This window comes from Pleuronectes platessa, chromosome 12 (assembly GCF_947347685.1).
Source record: "Pleuronectes platessa chromosome 12, fPlePla1.1, whole genome shotgun sequence".
NCBI classification, from domain to species: domain Eukaryota; kingdom Metazoa; phylum Chordata; class Actinopteri; order Pleuronectiformes; family Pleuronectidae; genus Pleuronectes; species Pleuronectes platessa.
In genome coordinates this window covers 1,646,643-1,664,945 of record NC_070637.1, presented here as the reverse complement: position 1 = coordinate 1,664,945, position 18,303 = coordinate 1,646,643, and the positions used below count along the sequence as shown (strand labels likewise).

Here is an 18,303-nt window from a genome sequence, read left to right as displayed (position 1 = left end):
AACTCTGTCCCTGAGCGGCCACGGCGTCGCCATCCCGAGCCTAAGAACCCCCCTCCTCCCTCCCTCCCGGCTCGGTTTTGTTTTGGGGCCGTCTGGTATCCGGCCCTTGAGAGGGGGGTTCTGTAACGGTCTAATAGTTAGGATTTTGTAAGTGTTTTCTGTTAACTGTTAGATCTCTGTTGTTTTCATGTGTGCACTCTGTTTCTCCTTGTGTGTTCTGTTTCCTGTTTTATTTTGTAGTCTCTCCTTCCTTGTGTGTTGTTTCCAGCTTCTCGTGTGTCACTTCCTGTCTCGGTGATTGTCTTTCCCAGTCCTCATGTGTTGCACCTGTGGCTAGTTACCCCAGCCTTCCCTGTGTCTCTATTTAAGCCTCTGTGTTCCCCAAGCCCTTGGTCGGTTTGTTTGTTGTTCTACACATTTCTAGACGTCGTGAGATATGGTTTGTTTTCCCCTGCTTTCCCTTCCTTGTTCTCCGTGCACCTTGTCACCAGTGTTATTTGTTAGTGTTCCTGTTTTATTTTTGTCTTGTTAAAGACCTTTTTGTATATTAAATACTCTTTTTGTTAAAATCTCTGCATCCTGGGTCCATCTCCTTCCACAAACCTTGACAGTAAGGTTGTTTTTTCCCTCCAGGTAGCTGCGTAACTGCAAGCCTGATGCGATTGCCCTAATCACTGCATCAACTATTTCTATTTCAGGAAATCCCTTGTTGATGCCTTGCTCGATTTGGTGTGCTAAACTAGAGAAGGTAAGTTTGTCCTTTTCCCCTGGCTCACTGACCTGATATTTTGAATTCTCTACTCCATTGTAAGGAGACACGAGGTTGTGGGGTCTGTTGAGCTGAGTCATGTTCTTGTTTAGCATTATTACCTTCCCCACTCACTGACTTTTTGGCTCCACCGGTTTGAGTTGATCTCTCCTGTTGTGATAATGCTAATGCTAATTGTAGTTTTTTTATCTCTTTTTGCAACCGCTCTCCTTAAGGCTGAACGACTTGCTCTTGCACCATATCTATATTTTTGGCCTCTGAGGCTGCCTTTGCTAGTGCAGCATTTTGTGCAGCCTGTTGCAGCTCGATAATTGTATCTCTCAAAATCAGTTGCTCTGCCATACCCTCATCCTCAAGTTTATCAAACTCATCTCTATCTAAGTGATTTGTGACATGTAAAATGTGGGAGAGGAACGATTTTTGCCTGATACCTCTTCATATACTGAACCAGCAATAGTTAGAAAATCACAAACTTCAACAAAGCATCTCTTGTCAATGTGTACAGAGCACCACCAACTTCTATCTTCAAGTTCTCTCGCTCTGAGGGATCCATTTCAGTCTCTGATCCTCGGACAATGTAGATGTGATGTAGAACTTTCTCCCTGCGGAGTAGACAACGCATTTCTCCTGGCACCAGTAGTTGACCTCAGATTGCATGAAAGTCTCTCTACGCAGTTGTTTATCCACCACACGTTATCGTCCACCTTGGCTGTAGATGTGAGGGGTTGAATGATGATTGGGGACGTCTATCCAGGACAGCTGGCCCCCGTCACATTTATCCCAGCGGTGTCTCCAAATGTTGTGCCCTGAAAAGGGGAGATGTTAATAAAGTGACTCGGACACGGTGTTTCTTCTGCGTCAGCTTCATCAAGAATGACACCGTGCCCAGAGCTCCCCTAATCCGGCCTCTGCAGGTAGTATTAATCGATCAGCAGATCTTTCAACCAGGCTATACTAATCGAATGCAGATTATCTAATCCAGATGGAAATTATTCACTTTAACCATCTATCACACTTGAATATTATTTAAACCACTGCTTTAGAAGTAATGTTAGAGGAATTAAGTTTAATAGCATGCAACTCTCTGTTTGACACTTGACAAAACTAAAACGGCACCATCCGCATTTTAACTATCTATCACAGACGTGAAGCACCCGCTCAGTGACTGACTGCTTCTTTACTATGGAAACAGTGAAAACAGAGTTCCTCTGATCTCAGCTGCTCAGAGATCAGCGCAGCAGCTTATTGATCAAAGCAGAAGCTGCAGTTGGTTTGTACCGAGCTTCAGTTACTGTGTCCGCCTCTAGCCTGACCTGCTCTCACTTTTTGTTCACATTTACAACTAAATATATATTTTAAGCTATTAGGCTGCAGCTATATGTTTTTATTTATTTCAAAATAGTGTACTTCTTATTTCATACGTTTCCCACAAATAAGGGGAGGACTCAAATAGCCCTACAAAGTTCTCTGTTTAATTTATTTCAAAGTAGGCCGACACTTTCCTGTGTATTTTCTTCTCTTCATAAGTGTTCGGTATTTTCCTTTGTTGTAACAGGTACAAATAGCAATAAAATGTCAAGAGTTTTCTTTATTGTCGTTATATAATTTTGTAAATGCAACAAACTATAGTTTAGTATAGTATAACTTTATATTAAACTTTATTAGCTTTGTTATCAAACAGGTTTTGCGGATCCAGACAAATTTTAGTTGGGGGAAGGGGGGGCAAAATTACTCTTTTGGAATTAAAGGTTGCCGACCCCTGCTTTTTAAATTTATAAAAGTAACCCCAACCCTAAACCAAAACAATTTAAGTACTGCAAGCTAGACTAGTATGCAGTTTCAGACACAACACAGGGTCCCTGGGCCTGAACAGGGAAGAAAAGGAGTTTAATGTGGCTACTAAATGTGACTAAAACTAGACTAAAATGTAATTCGTTTTCGTCAACTAAAACTAGACTAAAATGTAATTTGTTTTCGTCGACTAAAACTAGACTAAAACTAAGAAGGATAAAAATAACTAAATGTGACTAAAACTAATATGGATTTTCGTCAAAAGACTAAGACTAAGACTAAATCAAAAATAGCTGCCAAAATTAACACTGTTACAGACCCATCACACAGACTCCATCAGGAAGACGGCCAGGCAGCGGCTCTTCTTCCTCCGCAGGCTGCGGAAGCTCCACATGGACTCCAGGATTCTCTGCAACTTCTACAGGTGCACCATAGAGAGCATCCTGACTGGCTGCATCAACGCCTGGTATGGCAGCTGCACCGCCCTGAACCGTAAGGCTTTACAGAGGGTGGTGAAGTTCGCCCTCTGTAAAACGGCACCATCCGCATTTTCGCCCAGCACATCACCAGGACAGCGCTACCATCCATGGATGACTTTGGGAATCTGAACTGTCCCTTAAACAGTGAAATTACACAATAACAAAACAAACTAAGGATCTAGGCTGGCACCTTTTTGAAATGTCTAAAATACGTTTGTTGCTGACCCCACCCAGATCAGTTCATTACTTAGCTTCTGTGCTTCTGCTTCTTCGGATGTGCTGACCGCCATCTACTGTAGCTAATACACTCATTACAGAAAAATACCTCATACAGCCACACATTTAATAAACCTGTTAAAGAGGTAAAATGCATAAGAAAGGTCACATGCCCTAATTGAAATGTTTTTCAAATGAATGTCATCAGTACTGCTGCTAGCACTGTTTTAGATATGTTGTAATGCCCACCAGATCAAATAATATTTAAATAATACTTGAAATGTCTTGATATAAAGTAAATAAAAGCTAGTTAATTTAAACTATTTCAAAGTTAGATACAAATTTAGTTTAAATACAATTTACTAGCAAAATGTGAGTATATTTTATACCTAAGGGTTAATATTGCCTGTAAAATCTACTTAAGTATTCTTTATCTACCAAGTCTTACTAGTAAGTAAACTTTATTTCAGGATTGCCTGAATTTCTGCGTGAAAATTGTTACGGAGCTTCTGTCAAATGTTTAAATCCTACAGTCACTCTTTTAAGCAGTAACAATGTATCAGTTTCTATATTCGCATTTGTGTGACTGAGTTAGTTATGAGCTTATATAATATTATCTCTGCAGAGCAATGAAAAGTACTTACTTCAGGCTGTTATTGTTTCTTGTTAGTATTTTGAATGTCGAACCAATTACCATGAGGGTGCGAGTGAATGGGGCGAGCTCTGTGTGTCAGTCAAGACAAGGTGTTTGAATGGGTAGAGCTATAGAGGCACAGAAACACAGCTAAAGCTGCAGAATCAGGCTCACAAAACCCAGACTGATAAGTTATTCACATGACCCAGTACAAATAGCCTCAATCTTAATTGTGTGGTGAGCTTGCTTTCTTCCTTCTCCAAATAAAAACAAAATACTCCAAATAAAAACAAAATACACAAGACCCCCCCCCCCCCCCAAAAAAAACAACATAAATAACTGTTGTAGGTAATTTAATACATTAAAAGAATAACTTACATGATTTGATTCCAAAAGATGTTACACAAGGTGGAACTTTATAAAAAGGAAATAATTCTGTAGACTGAATGTTTGTTGACATTCAGTTTGTAGACATTGAAAACAGATGGTCTTAAATGAGAATATTAACTTTTGCCAAAAAGGTAAACTGGACACTTCACCAACATTGCATAAATAGTTGCATATACAAGTTCTTATTAGTTATATGGCGAACAAAAATCTGTTTCTCCAAACAGCCATGCAACAGCTCATTTATTACAATGTTATTTTAATGGATAAACAGTAAGAAATATATTTTAAGAATAGGTACAGATATCATACCTTGCTGTGGAGGTGGAGTGACCAATGTCAGTACATCATACTGTATGTATGTAGATGCTTCGAATCAGTGCTGCTTAAAAGACACTGGTCATATCACTCTTACCTGCATAATCAATATATTTAGTCTTCGACTCTAGAAGTGACAGACTGGTGGTCTGTTAAATGTTGATAAGTAGGCCCTTGTCTAGCCAATATTTCAGGTATCTCGCCAGTTCAACAGTTAGTTGACACATAAGAAATTTCATGCATCAAAGAGATGTTCTGATATGTCAAGTTCACCATTGCATGATTGATGTACTGTGTGATGTTCATTTCACAACTGAGAGCAATTGCTGTCCAGAACATGAAGCCAGTCTTAACATGCCTAGCACTTGTTTCTCTCCGACCCTGCTCTAGGTGTGGCGTTCACCTTAAACCTGGCTGGCTGGAGGACCACACCAAACTTGCCTTCCAGACTGGGCAGAGAGTGGCCTGATGGTACAGAGAGGGTGAAGTGCTGTAGGATCCAAGAAAGGAAGAGGAAGAGCTCCATCTTGGCCAAGGCCTCACCCAGACAGACTCTGACCCCTGCACCAAATGGCAGGTAGCTGGACGACGGAATGATCAGACCTGTGCCTTCATTGTTTAAGAACCGACCTGCAAAGGGAGAATTCTGGGGTTAGAATCAACATTCCTCATACCAACAGCAGTGTTTGATGTTCTTGGGTGATCATATTTTGGGTCTTTGTAAGAAATACTTAATTGTCTAAGAATCATGCAACCATGCCATCTTGCAGGGCCAGTTATTAAAAGTCATCTAGGTATTCATACTTGGTGTTATTTGTCCATGATTTGACATCTGCCTTCACCCCAGCCGTCCAAATGAATGGAACTAAGACCTCAACTTGTTTTTCCAGAGACAATGGCTCCAGTAGGTAAAGTTGGCATTGTCTTGCGAAATTACGATTTTTTGTTTGTAAAGACACATGGCTATTGCTGTTTTTCAGCGTTGTGAGCAACACAGATAAAATGTCATTCTCTTAAATTGTATTGGGAAACACTAATTCAACTCAACTTTTAGTTAAGTTTGAGGGATCCTCAACATATTCTGCTTTTCACCCAGAATTTTAATCTTCTCAGGATTCCTACATGTTTTACTGCATTTAGACCATAATCCTAGTTTAATAAAAGATATGTCAGGAGGGTCATAAGGATGACAGCATGTCCTTAACATCACTAACAGTGGCAGGATATTGCTTCTTTGTTTGTGTCACCATTAATTCGATTGACTTCAGTAAAACATGAAACAGAATAAATTATCTGTCAAAGGTCAGAATAGCAAGAGCTACTGGCTCCAACTATGACAATTGACTTAAGCTCGTCATGTTGCAGGGTAAAAATGATATGGCATAGTACACACAAGATTCCTCTCACCAGGGTTAAAGAACTCAGGGTTTTTCCATTCCTTCTCATCATGGTGCAGAGACCACAGGTTAATGATGACTCGAGTTCCTTTCCTCACAGTGAAGTCCCCAATGCTACAGAGCAGCACAGTGATAGAGGACAAGCTAATATGAACAGAGTTCTCTCAGAATGAATGTCAACATTTTTTTTTTTAATCATGGGAACAAGGTCATGGGCAAAATCTTCCAGAATTGGCCTCATGTCACTTCAACGTAACATTTCATGCTGTATTGATTGTTTATGATCAGGGGCCTCATTTATGACTATAGCCTGCACACCTTTCAGACCCTATTTGTATCTACACCACACGCAAAAGTTGGGATCTATAAAAACTAACTTGATGACTGAATGTGTAAACTCAAAACATTAAACCAGGAGTGTTATTTATGCTCCTGCAACATAACTGTTCCATAAAGAAAAAAGAGATTATTAGTTTTTAATAACCTCTACTACTTTGTTTCAACATGTACGACTTAAGTTTTCATAAAGTGAGTGTGTGTGTGTAAAATCACTGCAGTGAATTCAACTGTGCTGTCAGGAATATAGAGCACACAGAGCACACTGGAGGCCACATCAAAAATAAATAAACTATGTTCCCCTTCAAACTTCAATTTTCAAACGAGGGTGGAGGTTAGGATACCACTGTGTGAAGTAATCAGTGCAATTGCTGTAAAAATAAATACTTCAGTGTGATATGCTGCGTGCTGGATGCACTGCTGGAGGAGTATAAGCATATAGAAGATTAGGAGTAAACAAGTGTAAAGTGACCAGAAAGATTTATTGTCCCATGACAATGACTTACTCATCAGCTGATTTAGATTATATTTGTTTATCTTCGATTTATTTTGTGCTGAACTGAGTCCAGTATTACACAGACTGTCAAAAACAAACCATCCCAGTACAAACACAAGCACTGACCACTCTGGTCAGTATTAGCCGACAGGTATTTGTGTGATATGATTAACACGGTTAGATATTTGCCACTCTCCTTAGAGCTCCTTTTGGGAATACAATAATCGCCTTAAATCTCATAGATTGGGGATGTTGCAGCTGTCTCTAAATGCCATTTTTAATAGGATTATTGAAATACATATATGCATACAACAAGTTCCCTGACACACCAATGTTACCACTAAGTGCATTTTTTAAATCAGTGATAACACTGCTGTGGCCACCAAGTCATCCTACTTTCTTCACCTCATTCACAATCACAAAAAAGTTGCGCTTCTTCTTATCGCTTGATGCCATGATTCACTACTGGAACACATCTGTCACCCAGGTCATTTATTATTCATTGGCAGTGTTGAGTGTACCTGGTGTCACTGAGGGCCACATGGGGGATGAGAAGAGGAGCCACAGGGCGGATGCGTAACACCTCCCTTATGGTGGCCTCCAGGTAGGGTAGACTGCCTCTGTCACTGAGCTGGGGTGACCGCCCCCATCCCACCTTACTGTCCAGCTCCTCCTGGATACGTCTCTGCACCTACACTCACAGAAACACAGTCAGAAGGATCCATAGCCCTAAGTCATGGTTTTGAAAAGCTTTGGTTCATAGAATGTTACACTTAAAACACAAACAAATATGCTTTGTTATTTTCAACCTTAAATGGATAGTGGCTATTCAAAGGGGAGACGGTGTGGTGTGACATGTAGTTTAGATTCAGGCAGCTCTGCATGAATTTCCCCCCTCATTCACAGAAATGTCCATCTTTCCTGCAGCTGTGTCTCTCTAACAAAAGTTAATCATCACTTTCATAAAATATATCAGTTTCAACATCTTTTGAGTTACTCTGCTGAGTTTTAGCATCTATGACTTCACCCACAGGTTTCTCTGCACCTACACTCACAGAAACACAGTCAGAAGGATCCATAGCCCTAAGTCATGGTTTTGAAAAGTTTTGGTTCATAGAATGTTACACTTAAAACACAAACAAATATGCTTTGTTATTTTCAACCTTAAATGGATAGTGGCTATTCAAAGGGGAGACGGTGTGGTGTGACATGTAGTTTAGATTCAGGCAGCTCTGCATGAATTTCCCCCCTCATTTACAGAAATGTCAATCTTTCCTGCAGCTGTGTCTCTCTAACAAAAGTTAATCATCACTTTCATAAAATATATCAGTTTCAACATCTTTTGAGTTACTCTGCTGAGTTTTAGCATCTATGACTTCACCCACAGGTTTCTGAAATCTAGATTACCGTCCACTGATTTGGTGATGGCAACAATGGCTAACTGTGATAGAATATCTGTCACTCAGATAAAATACCTCTCTTTTAGCTTTATTATTTCTCAAATATATTACTTCATATTACATCAACTATAAAATCAAAATCCTCAATTGTGGAAATTAAACCTTGGTTCCTTAACTTCAGTAGAGTTAGAGGGCCATCTACAGGATTTCAGAGGAACTGCTACTTTAATAACTCAACAGTTTTCTCGTAAAGTAAAAAAAAAAGGAATGAAAACAAAAAAACATTTACAATAAACCAAACTCCGACTGAATGAGTTTATTTACATAGATCATCATAAGTGGATGGCACCTTGCTGCTGATTAAACCTTACTTGTGGGTGATGGATGAGGTAGGTGACAGCCCATTTGAGTACAGTGGTTGTGGTTTCCACTCCGGCTCCAAAGATGTCTCCCACAGTCATGAGGAGATGGTCTTCACTGAGGCCCACAGATTCTGCACTAACCTCTGCTGTGTTGTTGTTCTCAGCGCTGCGTTTGGCTCTCAGCAGAGCGTCCAGTAGGTCTCGCTGCACATGGTCACTGTAATCTGCCTGAAGGGGTCACCATGTATTGTCTCATTGTTAATTGTATTTCATTTAACAGATACATTGACTTGATACTGCTACAGTGAGTTATATCGCTATCCACAGTATTTTTCACAATAGCAATAATTTGGAGCAAAAACATGTCAGATAGATGTTGAGTTGGATTGGTTGAAGGGGTTACTGATGGCCTATACATAATATTAGTTTTAAGTTCCTATCCAGTATTTATCTGCCTTAAAAAAGAACCAGGTAATGACACATTATAAGAATTACACACCTGTTGATTTATAGAGAAACATCCTGATAAAACATCTATAACCTTACAAATCACAAACTACAAAGACCCATTTAAACCCAAGTAAATATAATAAAATATACTTATTATTAACCTTATCCTTCATATTTTTTGAATTGTGTATTCGGCTGGCCTGTGACTGACTTGATACACAAAGACAGGTATCTTAGTTGTTTTTAAAAATAAGTTTTTTTTTTCTATCTCAGATAGAAGAGGCATGTACTGCCAAGTAAACAATTAATTGAACACTACTTCCACTTTTACTTCAGTCACTGACAAATTACGTCCCAGTAGTAATTTCTAGAGCATATATATTCACACACAGAGAATACAGTATCATTTTAAAATGGGATACTTTACCTTATGTTCATCATATTTCTTCTGTAGAAGTTTGTCTCGGATTGAAACGCACCGCTTTAGAAGGCACAGGTCTGCATTGGGAAACATCTGTGACAGACAAAGAGACCGACATGGACTAGGTTTTACAAATACATTATGATATAGTATATGATAAAAGTGTGTGTGTATTATTGTAGATATTTTAATTGTATGACTAAATTCTCAAGAAACTGGGTTTCCATCCTTCATTTTTGAAATAAGTGTTGCTTCAGTGTTGACGCAGTAAGGAAAATTTTATTCAACATGAACAAATAACTATATTAATTTGAATCAGTATAACTGCTGTAAAAACATACAATTTGACACAATTGTGTACCCACAAGTCCACATTAAGAGTAGTTCTTACTCGCATAGTGATGGTGAAACACACTGATGTTTAAAAATACTTAGAAAGCACCTTTAATCATGTCTCTGTTTTTCCTGTATGTAAATTCTAATTTATATCCCTTTATTAATATTTTGTGCCAAAGTTTTTCCTCAGTGTTCATATTGACTACCTGTAACCACGGGAAGATGTCAACTAGGCTGTCCTTTGCCACAGTGTCAACAATGCCCTGGCTGTAGTCCAGCATTGCCTCAAACTCTGGGTCTCCACGGTGGTAGGAGGAGTTGAAGCAGAGCGAACAGATGACGTTAGTGACAGCACGAGTCAGTTCAGGAGAAAGATCCAGAGCTAGTCCAGCAGCTGCTGCCTCAGACAGGACAGAGCACAAAGACTGGGCCTCTGCAGAGACTGAGGCAGGATCAGTGGGTGGAGGGGACAGAGCGTATTTATTTACTGACATGTTCACAATGCTTGGTTTAAAAAAAATCGTATAGTGAACATTTGTTCACTTATTTTTTATAACATATTGATCCCAATTTAATGTTGCTCGATACACAGAGCACCGTTGTTGTACAAAAACTACTAACTGAAAATATGGGTGTAGGCGCATGTGTGTGATTGAGAGGTGTTTGAAAGATTTATGCAACACACCCATTAGAGATTGGAATTCTGTAGTTTTTTATGCAGCCACCTCCCAATGCTGTCAACCATGGTGGAATAAGTACTTAGATCATTTACTTAAGTAGAATTAGAAATACAACAAGGTAATTCAAACCCCCTACAAAAAGTGCTTTAAATGTCAAAACTAAAAGTACACATTATGTAGAAAGACTATACACTCTCAGGGTAACATGAGTAGATTATGAGAGAGAGAAATGACTGTGCATGCACTATTTGATGTTGGGGCTGGTGTAATTACTTTGTTTACTGTTTGATAGTTTATAGTAAAACAATGCATCATATTTGTGATATGCCTAAACTGATCATTTTTGAAAAATAACCAATGTTAACCTACTCTTCAAATTAACCAGTAACTAAAGCTTTTTCATGAATACAGGGCAGCAAAAATAATAAATATATATAAATTTATATTAACTTGATGTTGAGTGAGAGGAATTTGAAAGGAGTGTGGAGGGAAGTGTACTCACTGATCTTCTCAATGGATGCAGAGCCCTCTCCAAACATGGAGAGAGCTCCGTGGACTATTTTCCTGTGGAACCTCCAAGTAGCACTGTAGTCTCCAAATGCAATATCTTTCCCATCTCTGGTCAGAACATCAGTTGTCACCTTCATCACACAGGGCAGAGATAGAGAAGGAAAAAGTATAAATGACAACTGCTGACTAGCACAAGAAGAAGACGTTAAGAGGAGGTATACCCACAGTTCTGGGTCTCCCTGCAAATGTCTTTCCCTTCTTCAACAGGACTTCTCTAGCATGTCTGTGCTGGTTGACAACAATGACACTCTGGGAGCCCATCTTTAGAGAGTACGTCTGTCCATATTTCCCTTGAAGTCCTTTGAAAAGCACATGAGGAGGTTGTTGGCTTCGCAGGCTCATCAAACTGCCGATCAGGGGTAGTGTAGGAAGGTGGGGGGGCTCCTGGGGGCCATGCATGGACAATCTGAGTTTTAAGTGCACTGCTAAAAAAGCCAGAGCCAAAAATGCACACAGACACAGAAACCAAGCCATATGCGTGGATAAAGGCCCTGACAGAGGGGTCTGGTTCAGCGGCGACCAAGCATCACAGAGGAGCTGTGCAGGACGGCTGAGCCACATTTTTATGCAGTTACTTCAATGCCAAATCCTTGACACTGAAAATGTAACACAGTGCCAATTTAAACAAGATAAGACAACACTTGATTTATTCAATCCTTGCAGAAAACAATGACAAAACTTATCAACATAAAACTGTGAAAGTGTGTTCAACAGTGGTGGAAAGTAACCCACTGCTGTAATTGGAGTACTATTTTAGGAACTTTATTAGACTATTCCATTTCGACAAGTTAGCTACTTCTGACTAACAGCTGTTATTAAAGAACTCCTATCTTGAAACAAGAATATGTCATACTATTACCTGGGCAGTTTTCCTTGAGTACTTTTACGTGTCTCTAATATCAAGCACTTGTGAGTGGCTAGTTGCCTAACTGTCACGCCACAGCAAGACGCTGTTGTTGGGTATGACTTTGCGCGTTTCTGTGTGGGGTTTGCATGTTCTCCCTGTGTCCTCCATGATTTGCCTGTTCCTCACAGCACAGTCGGTTGAAGGTGAGCTCCATGTCAGCCATTTGATAGATTGGGTATACGCTCTTTACCTTCAAAGGATTAGTTGTATCGCCTATGGATGAAACAGATTGATAATACTTCTGTGCTTGTCCTACATTTCGATGACAACTACATTTATGGTGGAGTATTTGTCACACTGTGTTTTTACTTTTACTGAGGTAAAGGATCTAAATAAGTCTACAGCTAACCAGCTCCCTCTCTGAGTTCAGGAGGCAGACACCAACTCTAAGGTCACACTTCAAACATTCCTTCGATAAAGCTGATTGTTAGGGCTGGCTCAGGTGATCCCTGAACCATTATGCTGCTATAGGCCTAGACTGCTGTGGGAACTGAGCACTTCTCTCTCTGCCTCGCTCTGTGCCCCCCCATTTATTTCACTACATGTCACTAAATTTGTATTTTTTCTGTCCCATACTTTCCGCACTCTCGCTTATATTATGCAGGTGTCACTGACTGCTGCTGAAACTAGAACCAAAACTACTCAATAACAAAAACAACAATAATAACAATAATTATTATTATTATAAATAACTGGTGTTGCTATCATTAATCACATATTTACATCTATAAATATTACTCTTATTATTTCAACCAGTCTCGCAGAGCTTAAATATGTTGTTCACACAACTGTTCCAGGTCTCTTTCTTCTCTCTTCTCTTCCCCATTTTTCTCCCCTCAACTCAGCCAACTGGGGCAGATGGCTGCCCTCTTTGATACTGGTTTTGAGAGAGTTTTTTTTCCTGTTAAAAAGTGGCCAGTATTTGCTCTCTGAGGAAACTGCTGGATTTCTCTCTCATCTCAATCTTAGATGCATGTGATAATGAATAACAATAGACAATGATTGTTTTTATTTTTTTAATCATTTTACATTCAAACAGACAATTTAACTAAAACAATATGAGACTATACTGAAACTGCTTAGTATTTTCACTTGCTTCTTGAACCCTAGTATTTTGGACCTGCCTGCACTCCGTCGATAACAACAACTTAAAATGGCGTCAGCTGAGTCGCAGCCGCGGTTCGGTCAGTCTGTCAAAGGCTTATTATCCGACAAGGTGGGCTCCTGTAGCGGTGACGTGATAGCGCTGACCCGCCAGGTACTGAAAGGATCCCGAAGTCAGGAGGTAAAGTGAAACCAGTGATTTTATCACAAGCTTCATCAGGATGTCGCTAAATGAAGAGCGCAACCGGAAACATCACCAGAGCTGCGAGTGTGTACAAAATAAAATCACCGGCCCTACACTCAGTCCCAAGCCCAGGGGCGCGAATTATATTTGAAAAGCTGCCTTAAAGTTTTTGTTGTCGTAAAATTGTTAAAGTTATTGAAGGCTACTATGAACTAAATTCATAATGCAAATAAATACCATTGATAAAAAAACACTTGCAGATTAGATGTTAAAATGCACCAGACTGTCCGCGTCTGTATAATACAAAGACCAAGCCCATAGGAACATGTTTGTCTGACGAAACAACAAAAATACTGAATAACTGTTAACTTGTCAATTTTTTGTCCTACACACACCTGATTGTTGTTGTCTTTCAGCTTCTTGGTCAAGCAGCAAGGAATATGGTGATTCAGGAGGATGCCATTCTTCACGCTGAGGATGTGAGTATGAATGTACACTCAACTGAACAGAGATGAGAAAACACAGGAGTTTCTCAGTGTTGGTCTTCATTGAGTGCTTGTGTCAACTCAGTGAAGTAACAAGAGGTTAAGTGATTTATTCTTGTCTTCCAGAGTCTGAGAAAAATGTCCATCATTACCACACATTTACAGTACCAGTGAGTATAAGTCACAAACTTGAGCTCACTGAATTTTGTTCAAACTGAATACTGAATTGTGTCTGTGTGTCTGTCTGTCGTTAAGGCAGGAGGCTATCCAGAAGAAGTAAGTCTTAACACCACCTTGTTTATGCTTTAGTGGCTCAAGCTGACGTCATTGTCTCCTTCGTGAGCCATAACATAAATTGATGACTTGAACTGCCTCTTCTGTGCACACTTATTTCTGTCCTCCAGTGTTGAGCACTCTAAAAACCTGCAAGACCAGCTAAGACACCTGCTGAAGTGACAATGACGCAGGCCAACCTCAACCCAAGTCAACACTGTCTGAGCAGGACTGAAACATCCACAGGATTTATTACCATATTTGTACCTTAAAACTGTAGGCTGACTGGTTAAGCAGGGAGTGGGACTCACCAATAAGTACGGCTCTGTAAGAATTGCTCTGCTAAACAACAGCCATTGATAATTTGTAAAACATTTTCAACCGTTGTATTAAAGTATTGTTTTGAGTGTATCAACTTTGCTTGTCCAAATGACACACTGCATCAAACTTTATAAAATGGGCAAGCATCAAATACACACCTGTTAAAAAGAACAGCTATATATCTTTAATAAGACTTTTCTTTCCTTTAATGGTATGAGTCTAACACTTAACTCCAGTGGTGGAGGTTAATACTTTGTCTTTTTGCTGCAGCTAAAGCTTCGGTGGAACAAGTACATGAAATTCTTACTATAATTGTGACCATGTTCTATATTTTTTTTTCATTACACTAGTTTGATTCACACATGTGAAAATATTTTTTTCTTTTTAGGGTCTAAGAAAATCCAAGTGAACAAGAGGAAATTCCTGTTTTTGAATGAGGTGAAAAATGATTAGTTGTACTAAGTTTTGGTAGGGACAAATCAAATGTTCTTGTGGTTCAAAGATATAGCAGATCCTGGTGAACTGCAATGATAGAGTTCATCACTATCCAAACTGCAAATGTGTTCAACACACTGCTTCAGAACTGTGTGGTGACATAACCTAATAGGGTCTCTTCAGCTCAACACATCCCTGTTCAGAGATGTAAAAGATGCTTTGGTCCAAATATCTATGCTTGCCAAAGTAGTTTGATTTAAATTTAAATTTGGCATACAAGAATGTTGTTTTAACAGTTACAGTTTTCATTTTGTAAGTAGTTGAAAAGGAAAACAGTCTTGCATGGCCTTACAATGAAGAGTCCTTCTCGTGCAGCCAGTATTTGGATGAAGCATCACCTCAGACTCATGATAAGGAGCAAAGGGACAAACTTATCTGCAGCCTGAAGGCTGAACAGCTGCTTGACCCTGAAAATATCCCTGATTCTGTGCTGCTGACTCTTGTAACCTAATCCTGCACGTGTTCCACACTAAGACATGGAGAGTTTTCAGTTGATGAGCTGGCTGAGAGATCCAGGGCTGTTATTGAGTTCCAACAATCCACAGATAAGGTTTCTTTTTACCGTATCCACAGTGCCATATTTATTTATTTACATTCACCCATTCACACACACATTCATACAGTGCATCTATTCGCAGCACTTTGTTAATCTATGGGGGGCCATTCTGGGTTCAGCATCTTGCCCAAGGACACCTCGGCATGCAGATGGGTCAGACTGGGGATCGAACTGCCGACCTTCAGGTTGGAGGACGACCACTCTACCCCTCAGCCACAGCCGCCCAGTGTACAGTGTGAAGAGGAAGGGCGACAGTAGAGTCCTTTGTGGAGCTCCTGTAGTACTTACCACCACCTCCACCACCAACACAGCCCAGTTGGACAAACTTACAGTAGGTATCAAAGAATGGATTCTCACTGTTCAACCAACTCTGAGGGAAGGCATAGAGCCTAGGCTGTGTGCTGTACCATATGAAATTGTATCAATGAAAGCTATTTTTATTGTAACCCTCTGCATCTACTCCTCTTTACCGTTCAGTTGAAATACTTAATTCTTACAACTCAAGCAAAGGTTTATTACAATACTAACATCTAGAAAACAGAAAAGTGATGATGCAGACGTGAGGTGAATTAAAGCCAGATTATAAATCCACTTCATCATTAAGATTAAATCATTAGTCAACGGTTCCATAAGACCCTTCAATTGTAAAATATATAAAGCAACTTAAAGCAAATAGAGCAGATACAACAAATTGGCTGAGTTGCAGAACCAAGTGATTAAATGTTTTTAACAATATCTTCTAACAGTGCCTGTATCACCAAGTACGTATACGACTTTAACATTCGTATAGTTTGTGTATGCGTTTGAAATTGGTGCAGTAAATTTCCACATTGCTGTCAGGCACACAGAGAGCACATAATAAACTTATATATATATATATAAAAAGTGTTTCTCTTCAAACTTCCATTTCAGGATCTGACTAAACTCTGACAAATGTTTGTGTGGACTGATTTATAAAAGGAACATTGCGTTCAGGTGTGCTAGCGTAGTTTTATAAATCCAACGTTATACGCCACTTTCTGCTTTAGTGTGCACTTACTCTAGCTGCCACTGTGGCTAAGGGGTAGAGTATTCGTCCTCTAATGAGAAGGTTGGCGGTTCATCCCAGACTTCCCCAACTGTATGCTGAAGAAGGATCCTTGGACGAATGGCCCCTTAGGGTAATCTAGACTAGAAGAATGCTATATAAATACAGACCATTTACCATTGTCTTATGGTATGAAACGTTTTATAAATGATGCCCCTGATCAACAATAAGTTCAGGTTTTTATTCAAACTTATCAGGTAGTGTGCAACATTTATAGCAGAGCATAAGAAAAAAAATTATTGATCAGAATTAATTATATATCAAACATTCTCATTCACACTCACTGTATCAGCTGAAAGTGGGGTGAATAAGACCATAACCGTTTAACAGTGCATTTTGGAAATATCCACATTACATCTATTGCCATTTTATGTATGGTAGATTGCCTCAAGTCTTTCTGATTACATGGAATATCTGAAATGTGCTTCTATTGTACAACAATGAGGGGAAGAACTGGGTTATTAAAGAGGTGAAACTGTCTGTGAGCATGTGCTTCGGCAAGTTTACGATAAAACAAGATGATGAAAAATTTAAATCTGTTGCTGAACTGTGTTGTGCTTATCCAGAGTTGTGCTCACATTCATGTATATCAGTCCCCTAAATGTGCCTTTTTTCATCAAGATCCTTGAATTATTCCTTGGGAAATCTGTGAAAAAGTCAAAGGCCCGGTTTTGCTATGTTAAAGAAAGTGATAGAAATTCCTGAATTCATCCCTTTGTCTGAATACACACCAGACCATGTAATGCTGTCTTCCTTGGCCCATGTCTTCACCTTCCACCAAATTTTGTGGAATTCTGTTCAGTAGTCTTTGCATAATCTGCCAACAAACAAACCAACAAAGAGCTGGTAATGGACAGGTCTAACTATAATCTCCTTTAAAGTAATAACTTTATTTCTTCTTCTGTTGAACTCTACTGAGCTTAAATACCTTATCATAGCATCACATCCCTACATTGGACGATTTTCTTTGGAAGAACAAAAGTATTTTTGTCCCAAATATGCATGTGTGACAATGTTTGACAAATCCCATTAATTTAAATTAGGTATGGTTAGCATCTTAACCTCAGGCACATTTTTAAGTTACAAGTATGATGCAGGAGTAAGAAACAGGGCAGTGACCTATTTACACTGAAAATGTAAATGAAAACAAAAGAATAGTGGATTCTCTTTCCTGATAAACTGAATGAAGCAGAACATTTAACAAACCAAGCAGAACCAGGAGGATCCAGTTTCCAACAGCTGCTCTAGCCAAATAAGGTATAGATATTCTCTTACTGTCAGTTTGTCTCACATCTTGATCTTATAATACTCTATACACTTTATTATAGTGAATTAGTTGGATCAGGTACAGTTACCAGTAAGGTAGTAAGTAAATTTGAATCTACATCCAGATTGTTAGACAGTGTTGTACTACATGTAAAAATGGATCAACAAATTAACATGTGGATCTGACAGTCAGACTCAGCCCTATAGATAAAGAAAAAGATGAACTTCGAACATTCAAAGCAGATAAACTAAAGTGAGACAAAGACTTCTTATTTTACTCCTCATCGTCATCCTCGTCATGGCAGTGGGTGATCTCCTGTGGAGCCTGAGGGAAGAAATGGGGAGGCTGAATCTCGCTAATTGATCTGTTCAGCTGGTGCCGTTTGCACTTCATCTCCTTGAAGTCGATGTCCTGGCGGTTTCGTGTGGCAAGTGGAGACTCTGTATCAATGACTTTGACGTGGGTGTGCTCCACTGTTGACTCGTGAGGCATCTGGAAGGTGAAAACTTTAATTTAATGCTGTGAATCAAAAGTACCTGAAGTAAAGAAGAGTGACACACACATTGGAGGCCGAGTGGCAAC

The 18,303-nt window shown here is 39.4% G+C and overlaps 3 protein-coding genes and 1 long non-coding RNA gene across 6 annotated transcripts in view; 2 read left to right on the top strand and 2 right to left on the bottom strand.

Annotated features, from left to right (window-relative positions):
* The first annotated feature begins 78 nt into the window (after positions 1 to 78).
* On the top strand, positions 79 to 5,395 carry LOC128453433 (uncharacterized). Of its 2 annotated transcripts, none has more exons than XR_008341505.1 (3): positions 79 to 439; positions 699 to 748; positions 4,985 to 5,395. It is a non-coding gene; the product is annotated as an uncharacterized LOC128453433 (long non-coding RNA). The 2 variants fall into 2 exon arrangements; XR_008341504.1 differs by lacking the exon at positions 79 to 439 and adding an exon at positions 450 to 610.
* On the bottom strand, positions 4,614 to 11,516 carry LOC128453430 (steroid 17-alpha-hydroxylase/17,20 lyase). The gene is made up of 8 exons (XM_053436324.1): positions 11,208 to 11,516; positions 10,975 to 11,113; positions 9,999 to 10,234; positions 9,463 to 9,549; positions 8,595 to 8,813; positions 7,345 to 7,514; positions 6,002 to 6,105; positions 4,614 to 5,224 (listed from the first exon to the last, which is right to left on the bottom strand). The coding sequence occupies exons 1-8, from the start codon at positions 11,514 to 11,516 to the stop codon at positions 4,953 to 4,955; spliced, it is 1,536 nt and encodes a 511-aa protein (XP_053292299.1). The 3' UTR covers positions 4,614 to 4,952.
* Positions 11,517 to 13,063: 1,547 nt separating this feature from the next.
* Positions 13,064 to 14,406, top strand: borcs7 (BLOC-1 related complex subunit 7). The gene is made up of 5 exons (XM_053436326.1): positions 13,064 to 13,234; positions 13,654 to 13,716; positions 13,849 to 13,892; positions 13,978 to 13,998; positions 14,127 to 14,406. The coding sequence occupies exons 1-5, from the start codon at positions 13,103 to 13,105 to the stop codon at positions 14,176 to 14,178; spliced, it is 312 nt and encodes a 103-aa protein (XP_053292301.1). The 5' UTR covers positions 13,064 to 13,102; the 3' UTR covers positions 14,179 to 14,406.
* A 2,208-nt stretch (positions 14,407 to 16,614) lies between these two features.
* Positions 16,615 to 18,303, bottom strand: part of nt5c2a (5'-nucleotidase, cytosolic IIa) — a 32,629-nt gene continuing 30,940 nt past the window's right edge. For both annotated transcript variants that reach the window (XM_053436321.1, XM_053436322.1), the window contains exon 18: positions 16,615 to 18,213. In XM_053436321.1, the coding sequence (XP_053292296.1) occupies positions 17,995 to 18,213 (219 nt within the window). In that variant the 3' untranslated portion in view covers positions 16,615 to 17,994. The remainder of the gene's footprint in view (positions 18,214 to 18,303) is intronic.